The 26,545-nt window shown below is 40.7% G+C and overlaps 1 protein-coding gene across 2 annotated transcripts in view; it reads right to left on the bottom strand.

Moving 5' to 3' along the window:
* Positions 1-16,843: 16,843 nt before the first annotated feature.
* TSHZ2 (teashirt zinc finger homeobox 2) overlaps positions 16,844-26,545 on the bottom strand; it is a 439,172-nt gene continuing 429,470 nt past the window's right edge. For both annotated transcript variants that reach the window (XM_047743785.1, XM_047743788.1), the window contains exon 3: positions 16,844-18,613. Coding sequence is in view for 1 of the 2 variants with exons in the window: in XM_047743788.1 (XP_047599744.1) it covers positions 18,612-18,613 (2 nt within the window). In the remaining variant the exon portion in view is untranslated. The remainder of the gene's footprint in view (positions 18,614-26,545) is intronic.

The raw sequence follows: 26,545 nt of genomic DNA, 5'->3' as shown, positions 1-26,545 counted from the left end.
ATTGTTTTGGCTCCACTTCATTGTTCAATGTCAGTTCACTGTGTTTATGGGGGTATATTTCTGGGCTCTCTATTCCATTCTATTGACATATTTATCTGTTCTTTCCCCAATGCCCCACTGTCTGGATTACTGTAGCTTTATAGTAAGTCTTAAAGTCGTAAAACATCAATCCTCCAATTTTGTTCTCCTTCAGTATTGTGTTGGCTGTTCTAGGTCTTTTGCTCTCAACAGAAACTCTAGAATCAGTTGTTAATAGCTACAAAATAGCTTGGTGGGATTTTGGTTGGGATTGCATTGATTCAAGTTGACATCTTAAAATTATTGAGTCTTCCCATTCATGAACATGGACTATCTCGCTATTTTTTAAGTTTTTCTTCAAAGTCATTAAGGAGAGTTTTAGAGTTTTCTTTAAGTAGATCTTGTACCTATTTTGTTACATTTATACCTAAGTATTCCATTTCGGGAGATGCTAATGTAAATGGTATGGAGTTTTTAATTTCAAATTTCACCTGATTGTTGTTGGTGTACAGGAAAGTCATTAACTTTTCTTTATTAACCTTCAACCTGGCTGTAATCACTTACTAGTCCAAGAGGTTTTTTTTTTTTAATTCTTTCACATTTTTTACACAGACAATCATGTCATCTGTAAAACAACTACAGTTTTGTGTCTTCCTTCACAATCTGTAAACATTTTATTTCCATTTCTTGCCTTATAAGGACTTTCAGAATGATGTTGGAAAGGAGTCATTCTTGCCTTGTACCTGATCTGAGTGAGAAAGCTTCAAGTTTGTCACTGTTAAGTATGATGTCACTTGTAAGTTTTTTGTAGATAGTCTTTTTTTTAAAAAATTTTTTTAAAAGATTTTATTTATTTATTTGACAGAGAGAGATCACAAGCAGGCAGAGAGGCAGGCAGAGAGAGGAGGAAGCAGGCTCCCTGCTGAGCAGAGAGCCCGATGCGGGACTCGATCCCAGGACTCCGAGATCATGACCTGAGCCGAAAGCAGAGGCTTAACCCACTGAGCCACCCAGGTGCCCCTGTAGATAGTCTTTATCAAGTTGAAAACATTCCCTTCTATTCCTAGTTTACTGAGAGTATTTATTGTGAATAGGTGTTAGATTTTATCAAAAGCTTTCTCTGAATCTGTGGTATGAACATGTGATTTTTCTTTTTTAGCTTATTGACATTAATTAATTTTCAAATATTGAACCGGTCTCCCATACCTAGGATAAATCCCACTTGGTCATGGTTTATAATCCATTTTACATATTTTTGGATTTGATTTCCTAAGATTTTGTTGAGGATTTTCACATATATATTTATGAGAGATATTGATCTATAGTTTTCTTTTCTTAAAATATCTTTGTTGAGTTTTGGTGTCGGGGTAATGCTGGCCTCATAGAATGAGTAAGGAAGTGTTTCCTCTGCTTCTCTTCTTTCAAAGAGATTGTAGAGAATTGTTATAATTTTTTCCTTAAATTCCTTAAATGTTCACCAGTGAATCCATCTGGGCCCTGTATTTTCTGTTTTGGAATATTATTAATTATTAATTCAATTTCCTTAGCAGGTGGAGGTCTATTTAGATAATCTGTTTCTTCTTGTGTGAAATTTGGCAGATTGTATCTGTCAAAGAATTGAAAGAAAAAAATTTGGTGCATTCCATCTAGGTAACAAATTTGTGGACATACAATTGTTAATTGTATTCTTTTTTAAAATATATTGTATTCTTTTGTTATCCTTTTTATGTCCATGGGATCTGCAATGATGTTTTCTCTCTTATTTATGATATTAGTAATTTGTATCTCCTTTTTTTTCTTGGTAAACTAGAGGCATATCAAATTTACTGATCTTTTCAGCTTTTGGCTTTGTTGATTTTCTCTATTGTTTTTTCTGTTTTTAATTTCCACTCATTTCTGCTTTAATCCTTATTTATCTTATTATTTCTTTTCTTCTGCTTACTTCATATTTAATCGCACTTTTTCTACTTAATTGTTAACTTAGATTATTGACTTTAGGTCTTTCTTCTTTTCTAATACATTCATTTAATGCTATAAATTTCCCTGCTTTCACTGCCTCTCACAAATTTTGATGAGTTGTCTTTTCATTTTCATTTAGTTCAAAATGTTTTAAAATTTCTCTTGAGATTTGTTTTTTGACCTATGTGGTATTCAAAAGTGTGTTGTTTAATCTGCACATATTTTGGGACTTTTTAGCGATCTTCTGTTAGCAGTTTCTTGTTTAATTCTATTTAAGTTCTAGAGCAGGCATTGCATGATTTCTATCTTCTAAACTTGGTGAGATATGTTTTATGTCCCAGAATGTGTTCTATCTTGACTAATGTTCCGTGTGAGTTTGGTAAAAATAAAGATTCTGCTATTATTGGAGAAGCAGTCTATAGAGGTCAACTGTGTTCAGTTGAATGATGGTGTGGTTGAGTTTGACTGTGTTCTTACTAATTTTCTGTCTGCTTGATCTGTCCATTTCTGAGACAGAGAGGTGCTGAAGTTTCCAGCTCTAATAGTCGATTCATCTATTCATCTATTTCTTTTCTTTTTTTTTTTAAGATTTTATTTATTTAATTGACAGAGAGATAGAGAGCATAAGTAAGCAGAGTGGCAGGCAGAGGAAGAGAGAGAAGCAGGCTCTCCGCTGAACAGGGAGCCCAATTCGGGGCTTGATCCTAGGACCCTGAGATCATGACCCGAGCTGAAGGCAGAGGCTTTAACCACTGAGCCACCCAGGTGCCCCTATTCATCTATTTCTCCTTGCATTTCTATCAGTTTTTTCTCATGAAATTTGATGCTATGTTGTTTGGTGCATACATGTTTTTTTTTTTTTTAAGATTTTATTTATTTCTTTGACACAGAGAGAGACAGATCACAAGTAGGCAGAGAGAGAGGGAGAAGCAGGCTCCCCGCTGAGCAGAGAGCCCGATGCGGGGCTCGATCCCAGGACCCCGAGATCACGACCCGAGCTGAAGGCAGAGGCTTAAACCACTGAGCCACCCAGGCGCCCCTGTTTTTTTTTTTTTTTTTTTTTAAGATTTTATTTATTTATTTGACAGACAGAGATCACAAGTAGGCAGAGAGGCAGGCAGAGAGAGAGAGAGGAGCAAGCAGGATCCCTGCTGAGCAGAAAGCCCCATGCGGGTCTTGATCCCAGGACCCTTGAATCATGACCTGAGCTGAAACAGAGGCTTTAAACCACTGACTGAGCCACCCAGGCGCCCTGGTGCATACATGTTAAGAATTGTTGTCTTCTTGGAGAATCAATCATTTTATCATTAATGCCTTTCTCCCTCCCCCTCCCCCCCATAACTTTCTTTACTTTGAAGTCTGCTCTGTCTGAAATTAATATAACCACTCTTGGTTTCTTTTGGTTAATGTTAGCATGGTGTATTTTTCTTTACCCACTTCTTTTTAATCTATAGATGTCTTTATATTCAAGGTGGGTTTCTTACAGACAACACAGGGTTGGGTCATGTTTTTGGATTCACCCTGACAAAGTCTTCTATTTGGTGTATTTAGACCACTGACATGCAAAGTGATTATTGATAATTTTGGATTGATATTCACCATATATGTTACTGTTTTCTACTTGCTCCCCTGTTCTTTACTCCAATTTTTGTCTTTTACTCTTTTTCTTACTTTTGTGGTCTTATTTGAGTATTTTGTATGATTCCATTTTCTCAACTTTCTTAGTATATCAGTTATTATTCTTCACTTTTTAAAATGGTTGCCCCAGAGTTTGCAATATCCATTTGCAATTAATCCAAGTCCACTTTCAAGTAACACTATACCGCTTCATGAGTGGTATGTCTTATAATAACAAGAAAACTGTGATTCCTCCCTTGCATTCCTTGATCATTACTGTCATTCGTTTCTCTTATATACGGACACATACGTGTGTGTGCTAGTACATGAGCATACATAATCAAATATATTTTGAGTATTATTATTTTGAATAAGCCTATCTGCTAAATCATTAAAAAGGAAGACAAAAGTTTCAATTTTACCTTCACTTATTCCTTCTCTGATGTTCTTCCTTTCTTTTTGTGGATCTGAGTTTCTGACCTATGTTATTTTCCTTCTCTCTAAGGAGCTTCTTTTAACATTGTTGCAAGGCAGTTCCATGGGCAATGAATTCCCTCAGTTTTTGTTTGTCTGAGGAAATCTTTATTTCTCTTCCACTCTGAAGGATAATTTATCATTGTACAGAATTCTAGGTTGGTGGATTTTTCCTCTCAACACTTTAAATATTTCACTCTTCTTGCTTGCATAGTTTTTGAAGGGAAGTTAGAAGCAATTCTTTGTTCACTTTGAGAGAAAATATTTTTTCCCTCTGGCTTCCTTCATTATTTTTTTTTCTTTATCTTCGATTTTTTTTTTGTAGTCTGAAGATAATATGCCTAGTTTTTGTTTTGTTTTTGTTTTTGGCATTTATCCTTCTTCTTAGACTTCCTGCATCTGTAATTTGGTATCTGGCATTAATTTGAGAAAATTCTCAATCCTTATGGTTTCAACTATTTCCTCTGTTCTTTTCTCTCTTTCTTCTTCTTTATTCCCATCACATATACGTTATGCCTTTTGTAGTTATCTCACAGTCCTAAGATATTCTGTTTTTTCTTTCTTCAGCCTTTGTTTCTTTGCTTTTCAGTTTTTGAGGATTCTATTGATATACTCTCCAGCTCAGAGATTTTGTCCTCAACTGTGTCCCGTCTACTAATAAGCCCATCAAAGACACTCTTCATTTGTGTTACAGCACTTTTTTTTTTTAATCTCAAGCATTTTGGGTGGGTGTTCTTTCTGAGGATTTCCATCTTTCTGCTTCCATCTCCCACATGTTCCTGCATGCTGTCCACTTTACCCATTAGAACCCTCAGCATATTAATTATAGTTGTTTTAAACTCTCAGTCTGATAATTTCGACATCCCTGCTCTATCTGTTCTGAAGCTTGCTCTGTTCCTTCAAAATGTGTATTTGCCTTTTGATATGCCTTATAATTTTTCCTTAATGGCCAGACATGGTGTACTGTGTAAAAAGGATCACTGTAAATAGGGCATTAGTAATGTGGTAGTGAGGTGTGGGGAGGGGGGGAATTGTGCTATAGTCCCACTGTTAGGTCTCAGTCTTTTGCTGAGCCTGTGCCTCTGGGCTGTGAATTTCATGAGAATTTCTCAGAGTTCCCCCACCCCTTTATAGGTGGGACAGGAAAGCTTGGGCAGCCTGGAGGGTGGACGTGTCTCTTGGTCAGGTCTGTTATGTTCTGAGAGTACCCCAGCAGCTTAGGCTCTGGTTAACCAGTTCCTTCTGAGGGCAGGCCTTGTTAAGAACAGAGTGCTCTGGTGTATTTGTAAATGGTTCTTTTCTCCCCTCCCTCTGCAGAAAGTCAAAGACTTTTCTCTGATATTTACTGTGGGGATCCGATCAAGCTCCTGGAGGTAAATCTCACAATATTGTGAGGACCCCCTCCATGGCTGGGTGCCCCCAGAGTTTTTAAATCTCAGGCTTATCTGCACTGAACCTCCAGAAAGTTGTCCATTCCAGTTCAGTGTTCTTAACCTGACGCTGGTTCCCACGGTGGTCTCTGACCCGAGTATCCTCTCTGTTAGGTCTCTATTCCTTGTACCTTCGTCTGTCCCTCCAGTCTTGAGGGTAGAGATTTGCCCTGTGTCCTCTCCTCTGGATCCAAGCAGAATTGTTGATTTTTCAGTCTGTTCATCTTTTTGCTTGTTGGTGGGACAGAGGGGTGACTTCTAAACTTCCATACTGAACCTGTGGCTATGTTTTTTTTTTTTAATTTTTAAAAATTTTTAAATAAACACCTGTGGCTGTTTTTTAAGCACACAGATTTTTGTGATTTTTCTACCACAGAGATGTACCATAATTCATTTAATTCCATCTCCTATTTTGGGAACGCTTAGGTTCTTTCTAATTTTTCATAATTATAACCAATGTTATGATTGGACATTCTTATTAAATAAATCTCAGTGCACATCTTCACTTATTTTCAGAGGAAAATTCTCTAGGAGAGTAATTAATCAAAGGACATGCACATTTTAGAGAAATTGACAAATACTGCTTAATCATTTTCTGGAAAGTTCCTATCCATTTTGCTCCCAGCAACTATGTGTACGGATGTCTCTTCCTTGACCTCTTTCCAACAATGGAGACATTATGTTTTATTTTTGTTAACTGAGTAAGTGCAAATGATTTCTCCTGTTTTAATGTATGTCTCTTTAGTTATTACTGTTACTTCGTATTATTTTAGGTGTTCATTGAGAATTTATATTTTTTTATTTGCATGCTGTTGGTTCATGAATTTTGCCAAAGTTTTTCTAGTTTGATATTTATTTATTTTCTTAGAGACATACAAATGCTCTTTATATCATTAATTATGCCAGTGACCATTAACCATATATTAACACAAATAATTTCCCCCTAATTTGTGACTTTTTATTATATATATAGTGGGTTTTTTTTCTTACTCCTGGAATTTTAGTTTCTATAATTTCTTCCTTAACATTTGTACCTTGAAATAACTTCCCTGCCTGATATCAGATAAGTATTGACTTGTATTTTCCTCTAGTTTTGTGATTTCATTTCTTGATTTAGTTCTTTCATTCTTCTGAAATATAATTTAGTACATAGTGTGAGATAGTTGTTTAACTTGCTTGTTTTTCTGAAAAGCTCACCAATTATCTGTGTGCTGTTTTATTTGTTATTAATGTACTTTTTCCCCTACAAATTAGAAATTCTGCTTTTATAGTACATTGAACTCTTATTTAAACATTTAACATCTTCCTGGGTATTATTTTATTTTTCATTGAGTTGTTTGTTCACCCTTGTAGCAGTCAGCATTTGAAAATTATTCTGGCTTTATAGTATATTTTCATACTCAAAAGATATACTCCTTCATTTTTCTTTTTTTTTTTTTCTAATCTGTCATCTTTATTCTTTAATTTTGAAAAGGCAATAATGCACTTAGTAAAATGAATGGGACTGTAGTTTTTTTTTAAGATTTTATTTATTTATTTGGCAGGCAGAGATCACAAGTAGGCAGAGAGGCAGGCAGAGAGAGAGAGGAAGGTGAGCAGGCTCCCTGCTGAGCAGAGAGCCCGATGCGGTGCTCGATCCCAGGTCCCTGAGATCATGACCTGAGCCGAAGGCAGAGGCTTAACCCACTGAGCTACCCAGGCACACTGGGACTATAGTGTTTTAATTTTTTTAAATTTTATTTTTTTAAGATTTTATTTTTAAGTAATCTCTACACCCAGCATGGGATTTGAACTCACAGCCCCGAGGATCAAGAGTCACACGCTCTACTGACAGAACCAGTCAGGTGCCCTGGGACTGTGGTGTTTTTAAATGCCCGGCTTGTTGACTATGCATTCAGATGTGCAATGTGCAAGATGTATGACAAATTGGATGCATTTGGGACTGTCAAAGGACCTCAGTACATCCACCCTGAGCCCTTTTACCTTGGGAGCTGTGTCTTGCCCTGCTCAGGTCTTGCCTGTGTTGGGCTTTTGTACTTGGACTTGCGAGGTTCTGCCTTGGGTCCATTGGCTTTAGAGCAGACACTCAGCCTCTTAGCTCCAGCTGTGCTGGGTGAAGCTTCTTACTCCTGACTCCCTCCTCTCTTCGTTCCTCGCTGAAGAACTTGATAACTCGGGTGCAGCTCGCTGAGGTCCTGGGCTGTCCAGCAAACTAGGATTGATCAATAGTATGTGCTAAGATCTAGATTATGGTCTTTGATGCCATGAAATCCTTAAGAAACGCTTCACTACACTGGGGCAGAATGGAAGAGTTGGATCGTGGAAGGTTCTGGCAGGGAGCAGACAGGGGTCAGTAAGGTAAGGAGCATTTCAGAGAGAGTGATGGGGAGCATTCCCGGGTCTTCAGAGAAACAGCATTCATTTACTTAACAAATATTTGTGGGACCCTCAGTGTGTGCCAGGCACTAAAACCTCGGACTGGGAATATGTGAGCAAGACACATGCTTCATTTCTGTCCTCACATGTGGCCCGTGGGAGAAACTGACATTATGCAAATGTGAAAATGAACACAAAGGCAGTTCCTGATCAGGGCTCTGGGCGAAAACAGGATGCTCTGTATGGCGGCTCATGGAGCACCTTTCAGAGGATATAGTAGCAAAGCCGAGATACCGGGGATATGAAGCCCAGCAAGGTGGTGCCTTCCTGCCCAAGGAAACAGCATGGTATCTTTTAGACACTGTTGGAGGGCAGTGTCGCTGGACCTGGGTGCGCATGGAGAAGATGAGGTCCGGGGAGCAGGCAGAAAACAGACTGGTGGGTCTGGGGAGGAGTTTGGATTTTATTCACAGTGAGATGGGCTATGGCAAGAAACTGCCCGTGTTCCCGTGTGTCAGCTCTTCCCTGCAGGTCATTCATATCTATGCCCAACTCTGTCCATGTGACTCAATGTCCTGGGGTGTTCTTTGGCCATGGAAGCCTACTTCTTCCAACCTTGGGGCAGGGTGGACGTGTTGGGGAGTTAGGCTTCCCCCTGACCCCCCAGCAGCCTTCTGCTAATAACTGAGCAAAGGGGGTATATAAATACCCCAGCGCCCTACTGAGTAGGCAGAATAACTCAAGAATGTTCGGCCCTATCTCTCAGAATTCCCAGTGAGAATAGGTCCATTGCTCATGGTGGTCATTGTTCTTGAAGCCTCTTTATCTCATCGACGTCCTTTCCTCTCCAGTTTCCCTTCCCCACTTCCCTCTTGGTGTTTCTTGGATTCATCTTCCATATAAACTGTTTATTTTCACATTTCATCTTAAGGCCAGTTTCTATAGGAAATCCTGGGTGTTGGAGGATTTTCAGTGGGGTTCAGCAAACTATGGCCCATGGGCCAAATTTATAGCCTGTTGTCTGTTTTTGTAAATAAAGTTTTATTGGAACACATCCATGCCCATTTGATTCCTATTGTCTGTGGCTGCTTTTCACTACAATGACAGAATTGTGTTGTCAGGTCACAGACCAGATGGCCCGCAAAGCCAAACCTATTTATCTGACCCTTCAAAGAAAATGTGCCTGCCTTTGGTCTTGAGGAGCAGAATGACATGGTCTGATTTACTTTATTAAAAGGTCACTCCAGCTGCAGGGTAGAGAGTATATTTGGAGCTAGAGGGCTTAAGGACTAGCTAGAAGGCCACCCCAGAAAGCTAGGATGGGGGAAGCCTGAGTGGCTCAGTGGGTTAAGCCTCTGCCTTCAGCTCAGGTCATGATCCCAGGGTCCTGGGATTAAGCCCCGAATCGGGCTCCTTGCTCAGCGGGAAGCCTGCTTCTCCCTCTGCCACTCCCTTTGCTTGTTCCCTCTCTTGCTGTTTGCTGTGTCTCTCTGTCAAATAAATAAATAAAATCTTAAAAAAAAATAAGAAGAAAATCTAGGACGGCTATAAAGTGAACAGACTTCACTTGTATTTTGAAGTTAGAAATGAAGAGACCTGTCAATGGATTGGATTGAGGAAGGGAGAAGTTCAGAGGTGTGCTTTTGTGTACTTTTGGTTCTTTTAATGCTCCTTGAGAAATTACCTTCTTCAGAAATCCTCCATGACTTCTCAGCTTGGTTGGGGGCCACGTCTGGGCCCCTGGAGTCCCTACACTCATCCTAACATAATGTTCTGTGTTTCCTTTGACCTTGCCTTAGATCACAGAGATATCACGAAACAGAGCCCAGATTCTTAGCACAATTTGACTCTAGACCCTGTTCTCACAACCATCACCACACCAACGTATCCGTGTAACCCTCTGCGGTAGCGTATGCTAGGTGCTTGGCAAATAGTCACCAAGTGAATCAAGACCAAAAACTCTTTGGTTTGGTCCAAACTACTTATCCCAACACTCCACCTTCACTGGTTGCTCTTTCCTTACCTGCCCTCCCTTCCCTCCCCTGGCTCTCATATTTCATAGTGTAGACATAGGGCCCCTGCCGTGAAGTGGAGCTGACAGTTGATGTGATAGCTGTCATAACTTAAGGAGCAAGAGTCCCATGTAGCCATGTGACACGGAAGATGAGAGCTGGCTGTGCGCAGACCACCCATCATTTCTGGTGGGACACCAGCATCCTTGTGGGCAGCTTGTGCATGAAACATGTTCCAGTTGTCTGGGGACATTGAAGGAAATGGAGGGAGTACAGAGGGAAGCTGGGTGTTAAGCAGGGCTATCGTTCTGAGGTGGCGAAGGCCGGGACCTCTCCATCATGTCTGCCCTCTGCCTTCATCCTTAGGCTTCTGAGACAGCCGCCCACCGCCTCTGTTGAGATTACATCATAAATTACTCAGGCGCAAGCTGACCAGATTTGAGAGGGTGCCAAGGCAATCCAGAAACCAAGCAAGTGTGCTGGCATTGGTAAAAACCAAAAACCAAAAACAAAACTGTTGGAGATGAGGGTCGATGTTGGAAGCGGGTTGGCAGGTCCAAGCCCACCAATAATTCCCTTGCTTGGCCTCCCTGGGGGTCAGTGCTGCTTCTCCACACCCTCCCTCCCCTCTCCCTTGCCTCTCTCCTCTCTTGCCATCCTTAAAAAACACACATAGGCAGAAATCAATCCATCAAATGTCATTACAGATTTATTAAGCCTGATGTAGAAAGACATTTAACAGGAACATCTTCACAAAGCATAAAAAGAGCACTTCTATTCAGTCTTGTGCTTTGAAAATCTAAATATATTTTTATCATATAAATATTCTTTTCATGTTTTAAGTGCATCTGTGTTTTTTTTTTTTTTTTCTTCTTCTTCTTCTCTCCTTTACTTTTCATTCAGTTGGCCAAAGTGGAAGTCGGCGCTGAGGGAAACGAAGCCATTTGCAAAGCTCGCAGTGTGGAGAGGCATGAGAGGCATGATGACCATATCAGCTGGGTTTCAGACAGGTGGTTCGAGATCTGCAGCTTTAGAATGAGGGACAGCCACCAGCAAAATCATGCTCGAGCACACCCAAGTCCTTAAAGTCGGCTGTTGGGTTTCCTGATGCAAATTACGATAAGCTTTCAGATGGGAAACAGTCTATTTTCCACTGCTGAGTGGAAACAAAAAAAAGACTTTTTTTTTGGTTACAAAGGAAAAGAATTACCGTGCTTAAAAATGTAAATAATACACTTATAGAAACCTTTCTGATGGAAATGAGGGGCTCCATATAACCTTGGCGAGTGTGTCATTAGTTTTTCACAATATCTAAAAGAAGTAGTATCCATTATTTAGGGCTTTAATTACACTTCACAAAGTAGAATGATATTCTCAAAAAAAAAACACCAACTCTTTAGATGTAAAAAAATAATGGCTTCTGTGATATAATTTAAGGGTTTTCTTCATTTCCACCATCAGAGAATTTATTTCTAGTGGTAAAATTGTATTAAAAATCTCTCTCCCTATAGAGATAATTTCAATGCCGCAGCATTGAGGCATACATCTTACGTGCGCCCAAACGAAGTTAATTTTATTCAGCGAGGGGCTGATACGAATGTTTCTTTTGACCTGATTTAAGTTATATGGGGTATCAAGACCAGATTGTTTATAATTAGGAGAGACAACAGGATGGTGGCACCAAGGGACAAAGGCAAAAGCACCTTTTCTGAAAATCCCTGCATATTTTTTTTGTTTTTTTATTTTTATTTTTATTTTTATTTTACAAGCTGGAAAACCGTCATTTCCAGCTGGGTTGGTGGTCTTTGGGCAGAGTGACAACTCGGCCAAGCCTTTGGAAATTTGCAAATAGTGACTGCATTGAGCACTCGTATTTGGGATGAGGAGGAGTAAAAGCAAGCGTGACCCGCCGAGGGAAGAATTTTCCACATCCCAGAGAAGTGGGCACAGATGCCTGCCTGTATCTGTGATGGATCTGTTTGGCCACAGGGTGGTATAATTTTCCTAGCAGAAAACTTTTTTTTTTTTTTCATTGCAGGGACAATTTATAATCATCAAAAACAAGTGAAACATGGTTTTGATTAAAACAGCCTGTTGGCTCAATAATCTTTGTAATTTTAAAAACATCCTTAATGCAGAAGGAGAACACGCCGATGTCAGGAATGGCCTGGGGCCCCATTACAACAGCAACCGATAAATAAGGAGGAGAATCGCGAGGTCATAAAAACAAAATTAAGCTAATGTTTCAAATTTCGACAATTATGAATTCTTCCTCTAAGAAGACATTAAAAAAATTTTCAGGCACTATTAGATAAAATACAAAGAGGATAATTCTACATGGATGAGTTTGCAGTTTTCCCAAGGGGTAAAGCATGCCTTTAAAGGAAAACTCTGAATTAGGACGTTGGTTCCTCCCTAGATCCAGCAATTGGAAGGGACTCATGCAGACAGACAAACTTGGTTCTTATAATTTCTTTGTCAACTCAGATCTAATTCTTTTAGAAGCTATTGAAAGAGAATGACCAGGAAAAAAATTACAAGCGTATTTTTTTCTATACAAAAGAATCCCCATTGTGGGCCAGTTTGGTAGGAAAGGAAAACAAGCAAATATAACAAAGAATGTGTTCATACATGGAGATATAGTTAGTATATACAAATATGTACAGTATAAAAATGTACGAAGGCTTACGTTCCCAGTCATCCAAGCTGCATTGTATACAGGGGAAAACAGCCTGGCTTTTCCTCCTAGTATACATCCAAATGTATTATATACAGCATGCAGGTAATAGAAAATTAGTGCATTTGCACAGAAACATTCTACAGGTATGGTTGCAGTCATTTTTCTTGGAAAATGACTAGTCTGCTTTCCTAATATAAAAACGTGTTTGCCTTTCTTTACCAGCAAATGAACACTTTTCCTTCAGAGCAAGGATGAATGTGATTCTCCCAACTCATTCCACCCTACTTTCCCCACTGCCTTTTCTAAAAGAAAAAAAAAAAAAAAAGAAAAAAGAGAAACATAGAATCAACAGAAGGGGGCAAATGTGTAACAGAAACACGGTTGATATGAAATTTCCTAAAAAGCTACAAAAACTCCGCAGAGTAAGAAACGGCAGACCATTATAAAGACTGTGTGATCAACTATCTTCTTGATTTGAAAAGGGTTTGGAAGTTTAAGATTCACCCTGACTGTGCCTGGCTATTAGGAATCCAAGTCAGGAGAGACTAGGAGGATATAAATGAATGAGAGACCAAAAGGTATATTGTATCCCGAGATATTGTGACATTTAAAAACCCTGAGCCAAATGAGAATTGTTTCGTATGTCAGCCTTTTTTTTTTTTTTTTTTGGACTTGCATCGCACCTTCTAGCATCTGCTGTGTTATAAGCCGAAATATTGGATTGCAGAACTGGAATGTTTCTGTAGTATTTATCTCAGTACAGGATGGGAACACTTTTTGCCTCTTCTCCGCAGAGCAGTTGAACTTTGTGTGTTTAAAAAATGTACGCACACATTTATAACTCCTGAATGTTGTATGGGTCATTTAGAAAGTGAAAATATGACTGTACAGAGTCTTCACATTTGAGATATAATCGTATGATTGTGCAAGTTCTGTAAATATAAGCCTTTGCCTGAGGACTGATATCCAAACGCAGGTTTCAGGTTCAAGATAATTCAGTGAGCACACTGAAATTCATTTTCTGGAGGGATTGAAGGGAGTGGTAGATTTTTTTTTTCCCTTTTTCTAAGTAACGCCTTTGTTGGAGTTTTTCAGCTTCTCCTGGGGGTTTTCACAAAAGAGTTATTATTTGTACTTCCAAAAGCGGTTTTAAGCAAATAAACATTGTAGAAAGGGCTGTGAGAATTTAATCTGTCTTTTGCAAACAGATCGTTTGTTAAAAGGCCTTAACGATAATCATATGGCTATTGGTAAAGTCATTTGTGTGCTGAAAGGTGTCAGATCAGGGTGCCATTACTTGGAAGAGCCATTTTACTTGGAATCTATTTTTCCAAAGGAAATGGACAGAGTCCTGTTGCAGAAATAGCATTCCACCTGGTACCAGCATTTTAAAACAGTCCTATTCTAATCCATAAAACATTTCTAGTTTTCCCTGAAGCTTTGGGCTGCCTTGCGCATGAATAATTTTTGGAGAAACACCCACGCCCGTTAGCCCATTGTTCGTAACTATTGGAAGAAGATTAACCAGAGCCTGGAAATTGCGTATCTGCGTATGCCTCTGAATCTGTCACAGGAAACCAAAGGAGATAAGTGGCTTTTACTTTGGATGAAGAGGTAAAATTCCCCTGTAGAAATTCTAAAGATGATTCACAAGTTTCAAAATGTTTAATGCTTCTCTACAATGGAAACCTGTCTCTCTGTCTGGGGGGATGGAAATTTGTATCTCGTTCTCCTGCTCAATCTTTGTCTAAAAGTATTTCATGGATATTTTGAGAAAGTGCCACATTTAGGAAGGGAGAAAATGAAATTAGCATTTTAACATCTCACAGGGGAAAAAAATAAACCGAAAGTTCAGTTGTGATTTTTTTTTCTTGCTTAATGCTCGTTCAAAACAAACTACTTTTATTGCTCTTTAAAACTACATGCGCGCGCACACACACACACACACACACACACACGAGGTTTTCCACATCGACACACTTCTACTTTGTGGGGAGTAGAAGATAATGTGAAAACGACATTTTAAATGTTTTTTTTTTTTTTTAAACGAAAACTTTTAACAAGATTAAAAAATAAAAGCTGATGGAGGGGGTGGAGATTTGAACGCAGTCAAGTAACTGGTAAGTGACAGATGGAAAAGCATGCACCTTTTAAGGCCTTGTAATCTTTGGATTTACTGTGAAAAGTTTCAGAAAAACCATAGACTCTCACTGCGTCACTGTCCGTGGACCCTGGAAAATCGCCGTGAATTCATTATGTACACACCTCCTCGCTGGGGATGTGTACATACTGGTTGCCTCACCAGTTTCAGAAATGCTTCCCAAATATGTCATTTCATGAGCTTGCTTTCTGCATTTCGACTAAGTTCAATGGCTCCTGCCTGTGACATTAATTATGCAAGACTCAAACAGGAGAGCTGGCACATTTTGGGGGTGAGTTTTAAGAAATCTATTTGTGACCTTAAAGAAATTCTGTGGGGATTGTGTGGGCTATCCAATACATTCTGTGATTAGAGTCTACATTTAGGCCTTGACCTATTTTTAAGCTAGTTTCTCTTCTGTATGCTTTTCCAAAGGAGAAATCCCTCTTCTGAAATATTATTATTTTGAAAAGCAGGAATCAAAACACAAGTGACACAGGGGAGGTGGCCCCTCCAGGATCTCCTCCCTGCCACCCGCCCCAGCCAGGAAGGGTCAGGGTGTTGCGTGAGTTGTTCACTGTTGTACCCCGTACCACCTAGAACAGTATCCCACACACAGCAGGTGCCTTCTAATCTTCGTGGAATGAATTTGCCGAATGAATTGTATTTCCCATTCTCTCTTGTGTCCCCTGGTGGTTTGCAACATACTCTATATTTGGTGAATTTGCTGAACTACGAAATGGGGCCAAAGACATAAAACTTGAATATTTATATACAATTTTTTTTCAGTGGACATTTTAGTTTGCAGCTGGTTGGTGGCCTTAGCTAGCAGGAGGGATGAAGAAGGAAAGGCAATTTCTCACCCCTACTGATAGCAAGGATTGGTGGTGGAATGGAGAGTCTCGAGTGTGATTTGCGTGATATTTGCATGTCATGTTCCTTTCCATTTCTCAAGTTCCAATATATCAGTGCTCTGTTTATTCAGAGGGAGGAAGAGAGTGGTCTGAAAGCAGATACAAACATTCTCCTGAGCTCATGTTAGTTTCTTTTTCCGGAAAGAAGTTTCTAGAAGCCTCACAGGGCTTGCCAAATGAAAAGACAGGCCTGGTCCCTGGAGATGTGCTGAGAGCCGTGTTTACCTCACAGCGTGAGCTCAGATCTCGTTTCCTAAGGAGAATATCATCAGCTGTCCCTCAGCAGTGACATTTACAGTTACCAAGTGACAATTCATGCATCTTTCCAAATTTATCAATATTTTTGTCTCTTGCCTCCCACCCCACCCCTCCACAGAAATTGCGCTAACAAAACCATATAGATTAAATGTTGAAGCAGATGATTTATTTGTTTTTTTTTTTTTCCTTTTTCTCAGAAGGGAAACAATTTCCACAGAGTTGAGAATTGTATTGTGTCCCCCCAGTTGGAGCAAGAGCTCGTGAATCCGCTTTCGAAGGGTAGCGACAGAGTCTGAATTACATAACTTTATCTAATAACCCTGGGTTGGCGCAGGCAATTTTTAACAGCTTCAGGAAGCCCAATGCTAATGCATTGATTTTCCTTTAATAGAATTTCGTCGTCGAAGGACGGTGCTCAGTTGAGGCCACCCTTCAATCTTAACCCATGCGAAGACTGTTCCTTTCCAGTTGAGCTCCATTCATTTCTGGTTGAATAGGTTAAGCAAAGACAGACCTCGCTGTTCTCAATTCACTTTATGATCCTCCCATCATAAAAAATAATATCAGCACCTTGCTTTTCATGTCAGAACTACATTTGAGCCGCTATTCCCTATGCCCATGAGTAAATCCCATAAAAGCCGCCCCGTTGTTCTGTTGCTATTTTTCCTTGTGGGTGATTGATTGATGGATGAGTGCTGACACTTCAATGAAGCTATTTCGACTGCCATCTCAATCCGATGATGTGAGGGGTATATTTTCTGTCCATGCCTCATTACTTTAGAATGACATTCCTGGAACTTCATTTACTTTTTCCCTCCTTCCCCGAAGCGCCATATTTTTTCCCATCTAGGTTATGCATGCCATAAAAAAAGCAATTTGCTATTATATGTGGCATAAGGGCAACACTTTCCCTAGGAGGTAAATAAGAAGTTTTTTTTTTTTTTTTTTTTTTTTTTTTTTTTTTAAATCCCGATGTTGAATTTAGGGATCATGTCAAAACTTCCAAAGCAGTTTCAACAGGCCGGCTTCCGCGAGGAAGGGTGAAGAGGATATCTGGCTTCGTTCTGTGGGTGTTGAGACTTTTGTGTGTGTGACAACCTTGGTAATTAAAGCAACGACAACAAAATTTTTTCTTTTTGTTTGTTTGTTTGTTTCAGAATCATCTAAGTTCCTAGTGTTGTATGTAGAAGAGTTTAACTATTTTGCCTATAGCTGAGTAGGAGTTTATAACACAATCCAGACTTTATCTGTCCTTTGAGAATAAGGAAACTCGTTGTTTAAATGCAATGATAGATTTATCTATTTATAGATTGCTTTCCGTTGTATAGAAAAATGCGCAAATAGAGTAAACAGCTCTCCCCCTGAATTTCCAAACCGTGCACTGGGTATGCAGGACTTTTAATATTAAAACATGCTCTTAGCTTTTCCAAGTTGATTCAGAACCTGATTTTAATCTGTGTAATACAGTATTCCCGTTAATAATAACGTATAATTAAGACATCCGTTAAAAATCCATAACGTTAATTTAATGGAGAAAATCTAATACAGTTCTATTGGAATTTTTACGTTAAATTAACTTTAACGGGCTTTTAATGGATGTCTTAATTAGATCTCATTATTAACGGGAATATTCCACAAATTAAAATTGGGCCCTCAAAGTTTTAATGAAAAAAGTTGCGGGAACCCATTTGAAACGGACACCCTCTTTCATGCTTTCTGTTGCTGCTCAAGCTACGCTGAGTTTCCAGGTCCATACACAGCAGGTTCTGCAGAAGGAGATCCCCGGGCAAGAAGGCAGCTGAGCTCTCCACCCTGTCGTGATCTCATCTCCTTGCTTTCCTCCAGATCCCACATCGCACCAGTTTCCCCAGTTCTGCCAATTTGCAGGTCTTGTATCTGTACTTAACACCTTTTCCCCCTCTTGTAACCAACAAAGACAATGATTAAAACGACGCCCACCTCCGCTTAGGAAAAAGTCTTTGGCAGTAACATGGTTAAGCCCGACTGCGTGAACAACTTTCACGGAAGATGAACCTTGTTCAGAGGTCTCCTTGGCTCCAGCTCTGGTCTGACTTCATAATTCTTCCACTCTGCGGAGATGCATGGCTCCCCAGGGCGGGGGCAGGACTGGGCAATCCAGGTGCAACCATAATTGTTGCTCTGAACAGAAACATTTCCTTTAGACAAACGTTCCCAGAGGGGTTATAAATAGGAAATGGACATAGCCATGAAAAGTAGGCTTCCAAGGGTCTGCAACAAGGGCAACTCGCTTGGCCCTTAGACTATGAAGACTCATACTCCCCCACCCTTTCCTGTCAAGTGTTACAGACCCACGGAATAACTACATCAATGTTCTCGGTCATTATTTTTCTTCAGTGGCACTTTGTTTTCTCGTGACAGTGAAAAGGGGACCATGGAGACGAGACTGCCTCATTGCAGTTTATCAATGAAAATCTAATATCGTCCATAAGCAGAGAAGTGGAAATCAATACTTCATTACCAAATTGTTAGTAAGAATGAAGAGAGATGGCTGGGGTCAATTTTTTTTTCCTTTTTCCTTTTTTTTTTTTCCTTTTCTTTCTCTCTCTCTCTCTCTCTCTCTCTTTTTTTTTTTTGGGCAGTCTTCTCAGAGCAGGGTGTCAGGAGGAGTTCAATGTCAGAAGCAGGTGATACAGCGAAGAAGGACTCAGTGGGAGGGAGATCCAGGCTGGAAAGTTGAAACTAAGGCATTTATCCTGTAATGGGAATCAGAATAACAGAAAAAGATGCATTAATTTCTGAGGAATAGCTCAGTTGGTTACTTCCCCCAGTAGCCGAATTGCCCACCTGCATGATCTCATTTGTATTAAGGGTCTGCATAGAGTCATAGTTAAATCTAGTCTAGGGTGGGATATAACCACGTGATGGGACCTAGAAAGGAAAAGCCAGTTTAGAGGGAAAAAACACCTTTAAAATATAATGTACGGAAGAGATATGTATACACTCTTGTTCATAACAGCATTATTCACAATAGGCAAAAGGAAGGATCAGCCTCGATGTCCATTGATGGATGGATGGGTAAACAAAATGTGGTATGTGTATAGATACAACGGGATGGTATTCAGTCTTGAAAGGAAATTCTCATACATTGTACAACATGCATGAAACGTGGGGATATTATGTTAAGACAAAATAAGCCAGTCGTAAAATTCTATATGACTTCACTTCCATGAGGTACCTAGACTGGTCAAACATAAAAGCACAAAGCAGAAATGGCAATTGCCAGGGGCTGGGGAATGGGGAACTGTTGTTTGTGGGTATAGTCTCAATTTTGCAAGACAAGAAAATTCTGGAGAAGGATAGTAGTGACGGTTGCACAACAATGGGAATGTACTTAATGTCACCAAACTGTACCTTGGAAAATGTTTCAGATGATAAATTTTATGTTTCATGTGTTTTTCCATAATTAAAAATAAAAACTACAATATACGTTCCCATTATAAAGCATTCCAAAAAAGAAAAAAAAAATTAACTTATGGTCCCACCATCCAGAGGGAGCTCCTAGTCACATTCTGTTCTATTTTCTTCTAGTTTTCTCTTCCCATGAATTTGTGAAAGGCGTACATAGTCATAAGTACCCACTGTGCAATTTTCCTCTCTGGTGTTTTCCCCCACTTGGATGCCCCATTGTAAGTAGCTACACGAGTTCTATCACCTATGCTATCAGAATTTACTAAAACATTCTCATGATGTTGGACATTTAATTTGCTTCCAATGTTATTCAGTAATGGTTAACACTGTGATAAACATCTGTGTTTAAAGCCTTGCAGTTTGTTGGGATATATTCATAGGCTTACATTTGCCAAATGTGGAATTCCTGAGTCAAAAGATAGGAACACTTTTGTTGTTGGGGAAATGCTACTTAGAAGTATGCTCTGTTATGTGAGATTAACTGGGAGAATTTTTTTTTTCAGATACGTGTTATCAGGATTACTGTAAGAATGCATATAGTTTCCATTAGCCCAACCTGGGTGGCATCCCTTGTTTACATCTTATTATTTATGTTTATTTTAGTGAGGAAAAACACCTTTGGCTTTGGCTTATAAGTAATCAGTCTTTTGGAAGAGGAGAACTTCCAAGTTTCTGGTAGAAGAATAAAGACACGTTGAAAATTGTTGCCATTTGATGTGTGCAAAGAAATTATGCACAGAATACCCATGACAGATTTTATAAACGATTCTTTGGTATGAAATAGTAGGACTCCAATCCTAGAGCCCATTGTTGTGTACCTACCAAATGCCAGATACTTTTTACATATTACCACTAACACTTGAAACAATCTCATTTTATTTTATTTTATCTTGTTTTATTTTTTCTAAAAGATTTTATTTATTTATTTAACCACAGAGAGAGAGATCACAAGTAGGCAGAGAGGCAGGCAGAGAGAGGGGGTAAGCTGACTCCCTGCTGAGCAGAGGGCCCGACAGGGGGCTCCATCCCAGGACCCTGAGATCATGCCCTTAGCTGAAGGCAGAGGCTTAACCTACTGAGCCTCAGGTGTTCCCAAACAATCTCATTTTAAAAAATAAAAGAGCCTCAAGGAGGTTTGTGACTGGTCCAAGGTCACACGGCTGATAAAAAGCAGAGATTGCCCTTGAATTTAGTTCTTCCCATTTGGAAGCTTCTGTGCTCACTTCAGGCACCGCCCCGACCACCCCCCCTTAGATTATGGATGGTCACCATCAGTGGAAGGAGTCATTTCCCTTTGACATTAGGTTTGTGTTTCAGAGACAAAGTTATCTTCCCTCCAACTTGGTTGGAATGCCATGGCAGGTCCAGAAACTTGAAGGAGAATGGTCATGTTGTTGGAGGAGGAGAGGAATGCAGTTAAAGAAAGAGAAAGAGATTTGAGGGTGGAAATTGTAATGGTATTAGGGGAAGGTAGGAGGAGGGAGAGAGGGAGAAAGGAAGAGAGCAGCTTATTTGCTTACAGGGTGAAAGTGACCTACACTGGAGGCTGAATGAAGTCCTGGGTGGAGGGTTGACGCATGTTCTGCGTGAGGCCCTCCCTCTCTCCTCCCTGACCATGATATTAATGTGATGCCAGGTTTAAAAAAATTTTGTTTCATTTGTTGCTTCCTTGAACCCGCTCCAGATTTGTTCAACACTTAGACTCCTCTGGCTGGGTTTCTCTTAGGACAAAGTTTGCCCTGGGGAGAGGAGCAAGGAGAATGAAAAAATAATTGTATTATATTATAGTCCCCTTCTTGGAAATTGTCAGCACACATCGGCATATTAAAGGCTCTGAGAAGGGGCGCCTGGGTGGCTCAGTGGGTTAAGCCGCTGCCTTCGGCTCAGGTCATGATCCCAGGTCCTGGGTTCGAGCCCCACATCGGGCTTTCTGCTGAGCAGGGAGCCTGCTTCCTCCTCTCTCTGCCTGCCTCTCTGCTTACTTGTGATTTCTCTCTGTCAAATAAATAAATAAAATCTTTAAAAAAAAAAAAATAAAGGCTCTGAGAAGTCCTGCCACCAAAACCCAACCCAACCCAACACTTTGTTTAAGCACTTTGTTTAACCCAGTGCTTCCCAGATTTGTTTGATGACCCTTTTCTTCCCCACAAAACACTCAACAAATATACTTGAATGTAGTTTTTCTGGAAAATATCTTCATGAGAAACCTTTGGTTAAAAACAAGGAAGTTGCTCAGCTCCTAAGATCTCAGTCCTGACCTCATTATTGACTTTCTGTGATTTTTTTGCTCAGGTCCCATGGCTTTCTGGGGCCTCAGCATGAAAGGAGCCTGTTGTAGTGATAACTAGACATTTTCTGAGTTTACTCTTGGCTACCCATGCTAAGTCCGTGCCTCACCTCGAGTCAAGCTCACGATGCTGCAGTGTGGGAGGGTGTAGTGTCTACATCTTCCAGCCTAGGAAAAGGCCATTTAGGGAGGTGAAGCCATTTGGCCTGCAGTCAGCTGGCTGGTAAGTGGGCAAGAGGGTACTCAGGTTCAAGGTTACTTGAGTACTTAAGCCACTGCTTCTTAGATGGTCTTGTGATGGCTTGATATTGTCATAAAGTGTTGAACACTAACATTATTGACACTTCAGGGACATTTCTCCATGAGTATCTATCTGTACAGTTACTTACTGAGCTAAATTCTAGATATGAGCATGTTCTATTAAAACCTGACTATGATGCTATTTCTACCTGACAAATCTCATACACCACCATGATGGATGGAAATGGTGGATCCTTCCAGAAAGTCAGTGTTCCTGTACTAAAGAGAGTGTGTCAAGAGGAGAACTGAGTCTTAGGTCACTTTGGGATGATAGACCTTTTCTTACCATTGCTTATCTGAGAAGAAGAAGAAAATACACCTTATTTTTCTGTAGACCTAGAGATGAGACCCTGGCAGAAAATCAAAGGAATGAAGGGAATGAGAAGTAGCAGCGTTACTTCTCACTGCTCAGAACACAGCGTGTAAACTACTCTTGGTTGTGTCTCCACTAGTTGTTGAGGCCGAGCTTGGCTGCAGCACGGTTTTTTTTTTTTTCCCTAGTATGTTAAGCTACTACTATAAAAATAAAACAGAAATAAATAAAAATTTTAACTACATATCTAAAAAGTCATTGGCACAGTTCATTAAGGAGAGTTTGTGAGGGAGAGCCAGGCCAACAGAAGCAATTATTTTTGTATTAATTACATAGCCACCAACAGATGTGTAGAATTATATTTACTTTAATTTAGCCATGCTAGAATTTTTTTTTTTTTTTTTTTTTTTTTTTTTTTAAAGAGAAGGGGAGAGCGAGCAGGTGAGGGCCAGAGAGAGAGAGAGAGAATCTTAGGCAGACTCCATGCCTAGTGCGGAGCCTGACACGGGCCTATCTTAGGACCCTGAGATCATGATCTGAGCAGGAATCAAGAGTCAGGTGCTTAACTAACTGAGCCACTGAGGTGCCCCTGGCCGTGCTAGGGTTTTTGGTCCCTCTGGCACATCATTTTGGTTGGCCCTTCCTCTCCAGGCCCTTGCTCAGGCCCGCCTTCCTCTTTCTCTACTTTGTCCTGTTCTTCTCAGAGTTGCGCTGCTGTCCCTGGGGCCCAGGTGGAGTGCTGTGGGTGCTGCGAGGATGGGCACGCCACCAGTGTTGAATGGTTAGGCACTGGGGGTCTTAGGCACCTTGCAATGTGTGGGACAGCTTCTTCTCACAAGGTAGTGTTGGCCCTCATCCTGCACCATTTTTGAAAATGTCTCTGTAGGTTGGGGTTTCTCAACCTTGGCACTCTTGATATTTAGGGCTGGATAATTCTTCGTTGCGGTAGACTCTCCTGGGCATTGTGAGATTTTTAGCAGCATCGCAGGCCTCTACGCTGGATTCCAGGAGCAGCCCCCTTACCCTTGAGTTGTGACAGCCAAAAATATCCCAGACGTTGCCAAATGTCCCCGGGGCGGGGAGCAAAATGATCTATCACAGCGGTTCAGAAGCGCTGACATAGTGGAAAACATTTTTATAATTATTTCAGCCTAGACCCTAATTTCATTTCACATATAAACACAAAGTCTTTGGTGCACCGTTTCTTATACACAGCATTGTCCAGAAATAAAGCAACCTCACAAACAAAGAGAAACCGATTTGTTTTCTTTGGAATTTTAAGGGGAGTTATTGTCCACTGAAACAGAAGCAAGTCACCTCTGGCGTTGCCATTCGTGGTATTTGAGACGCCCATTCAACAGCCCCGAAACCGGCAGGCAGGTGTCAATGGCATGTTCACTGATTGTCTACCTATAGAAACACACAACAGATGGCCTCACCATCCTTCAAGAACCTCGTGCCTGAGTGTGGCCCGTGGAACAGCAGCATTGGCATCGTCCCTGAGCTTGTCAGAAATGCAGCACCCCCATCCCCCGTCCTGACTCAGAACCCACATTTCACAGGATCCCGGGGGATGATATTCATGTTTCAGAAGTCCTGTTGGTGTGAACTTTCGTGCCCAAACGTTTCCCTTTTGTTTCTCATTGCACACTTGCTGCATCCGATGATTTCTTTTGGAAATTATGTGTGTAGGCTGGTCATGAGATCTATGGATTCATTTCTGGATCGTACAGGGGAAACCATAGACTGTTTGTGGGGACACGTGCACACTGGGTCTGTGAAGGGGGAGGACCCCTGCCCTGCACAAGCCCCAGGCAGGCAGCTGCATCCAGTCTGTGATGTGAATGATGACCGGTATGCTGATGGTCCTGTGTTCCAGATCCGCAGGTCGGACTGCCTTCTCGACCTTTCTGTGTGAATATCTCACAAGTCCATCAGAGGCAACTTTTTCAAAAGCAGGGAGCTTGAATTCCTCTGCCCCAGCCCGTTTCTCTTCCAATGTTTCTGTTCATAGGAAATGGAATCTCAAGCCGCTCAGTTGTTCCAGCCAGAATACTGGGTCATCCTTGACACCTCATCATAAGATTTCTCGCCAAAATCTACTTCCCCAATGCCCCAGTTCAAGCCTGTATCTACCACCCCCAGATGATGGTGCCCTCTCCCTGGGCTGCTTTACTCTGTTCTGCGTCCTGCCCATCATTTTCCATACAGCAAATAAAGTGAGCTTATGAAAACTTTAATTATTAGACCTCAGCCACAGCAACTTCTTTCTAGAAACATCGCTGAAGGCAAAGGAAGCAAGGGCAAAAAATGAACTATCAAGACTTCATCAAGATAAAAAGCTTTGCACAGCAAAGGAAACAGTCAACAAAACCAAAAGACAACCAAAAGAATGGGAGAAGATATTTGCAAAAGACATATCAGATAAAGGGCTAGTGTCCAAAATTTTTAAAGAACTTAGCAAACTCAACACCCAAAGAACAAATAATCCAATCAAGAAATGGGCAGAAGACATGAACAGACATTTTGGCAAAGAAGACATCCAAATGGCCACAGACACATGAAAAAGTGTTCAACATCACCCGCCATCAGGGAAATACAAATAAAACCCACAGTGAGATACCACCTCACACCAGTCAGAATGTCTAAAATTAACAAGTCAGGAAATGACAGATGCTGGCGAGGATGCGGAGAAAGGGGGACCCTCCTACACTGCTGCTGGGAATGCAAGCTGGTGCAGCCACTCTGGAAAATAGCATAGAGGTTCCTCTAAAAGTTGACAATAGAGTTACCCTACAATCCATCAATAGCACTACTGGGTATTTACCCTAAAGATACAAATGTAATGATCCAAAGGGGCACATGTACCCAAATGTTTATAGCAGCAATGTCCACAATAGCCAAACCATGGAAAGAGCCCAGATGTCCATCAACAGATGAATGGATAAAAAGGATGTGGTATATATATAAAATGGAATATTATGCAGCCATCAAAACCCCCAAATCTTGCCATTTGCAAAGACATGGAGGGAACTAGGGGGCATTATGCTAAGTGAAATAAGTCAATCAGAGAAAGAGAATTATATAATCTCACTGATATGAGGAGTTTGAGAGGCAGGGTAGGGGGGTCATGGGGGAAGGGAGGGAAAAATGAAACAAGATGGGCCAGGAGAGGGAGACAAACCATAAGAGACTGTTAATCTCAGGAAACAAACTAAGAGTTGCTGGAGGGGAGGTGGGTGGGAGGAATGGGGTGGCTGGGTGATGGACATTAGGAGAGGGTATATGCTATGGTGAGTGCTGTGAATTGTGTAAGACTAACTATTCACAGACCTGTATCCCTGAAACAAATAACACATTATATGTTAATAAAAAAGAAAACTTTAATTAGATTGGAGCAGTCATTCCCTGTTTCCTCCCAGCTTAGAGTCCTTCAGTGACCTCCACCACACTTAGGAAAAACTCTGTTTTTCTAAGACATTCTGCCTGATCTGGCCTTGCCACCTCTCTGACTTTACTTGGGTCTGTTGGCTCCTTGCTGATCTGTCCCAAGAACACTGGCCTTCTGACAGCATCAGAAGAACATGCCTAGGGGATTTCCAAGTACAGTTCCCTCTGTCTATGCCATCCTTCCTCCTATTTGTTTAGCAAGCACCTTCTCACTCTCTTTTTTAAAAAAAATATTTTATTTATTTATTTGACAGACAGAGATCACAAGTAGGCAGAGAGACAGGCAGAGAGAGAGAGGAGGAAGCAGGCTCCCTGCTGAGCAGAGAGCCCGATGTGGGGCTCGATTCCAGGACCCTGAGATCATGACCTGAGCCGAAGGCAGAGGCTTTAACCCACTGAGCCACCCAGGTGCCCCAGTACCTTCTCACTCTTAAAGCCGAAACTGAAATGTCACTTCCTCAGAGAAGCATTTTCTTGTCCTTGGGGCTTGACTAAGTTCTTTTGACATAATCTTGTACCTTATATGTTGTTCTTATGGGACTTACTGCAGTTTATAATCATACTTACAGCTGTAATTTTTAATTTAGTGTCTGCCTCCTACACTGGCTTGTAAATGCCAGGAAGGTAGGGACCCTGTGTTTTATGTATTAATTAATTTATTTGAGAGGGTGGGGAGACAGAGAGCACACAAACAGGGGGAGGGGCAGAAGGAGAGGAAGAGACTCTCAAGCAGGCCTCCTGCTGAGCATGGAGCCTGATGCGGGACTCGATATCAGGACCCTGAGATCATGACCTGCGCCAAAACCAAAAGTCAGAGGTCCAATACCCACAGTTCCGACTGTGCACGTTTGATCATGACAGTATCCC

The sequence above is a fragment of the Lutra lutra genome, chromosome 9 (assembly GCF_902655055.1).
Source record: "Lutra lutra chromosome 9, mLutLut1.2, whole genome shotgun sequence".
NCBI classification, from domain to species: Eukaryota; Metazoa; Chordata; class Mammalia; order Carnivora; family Mustelidae; genus Lutra; species Lutra lutra.
The sequence above is the reverse complement of the archived record's forward strand: the minus strand, read 5'-3'. Positions and strand labels throughout refer to the sequence as shown.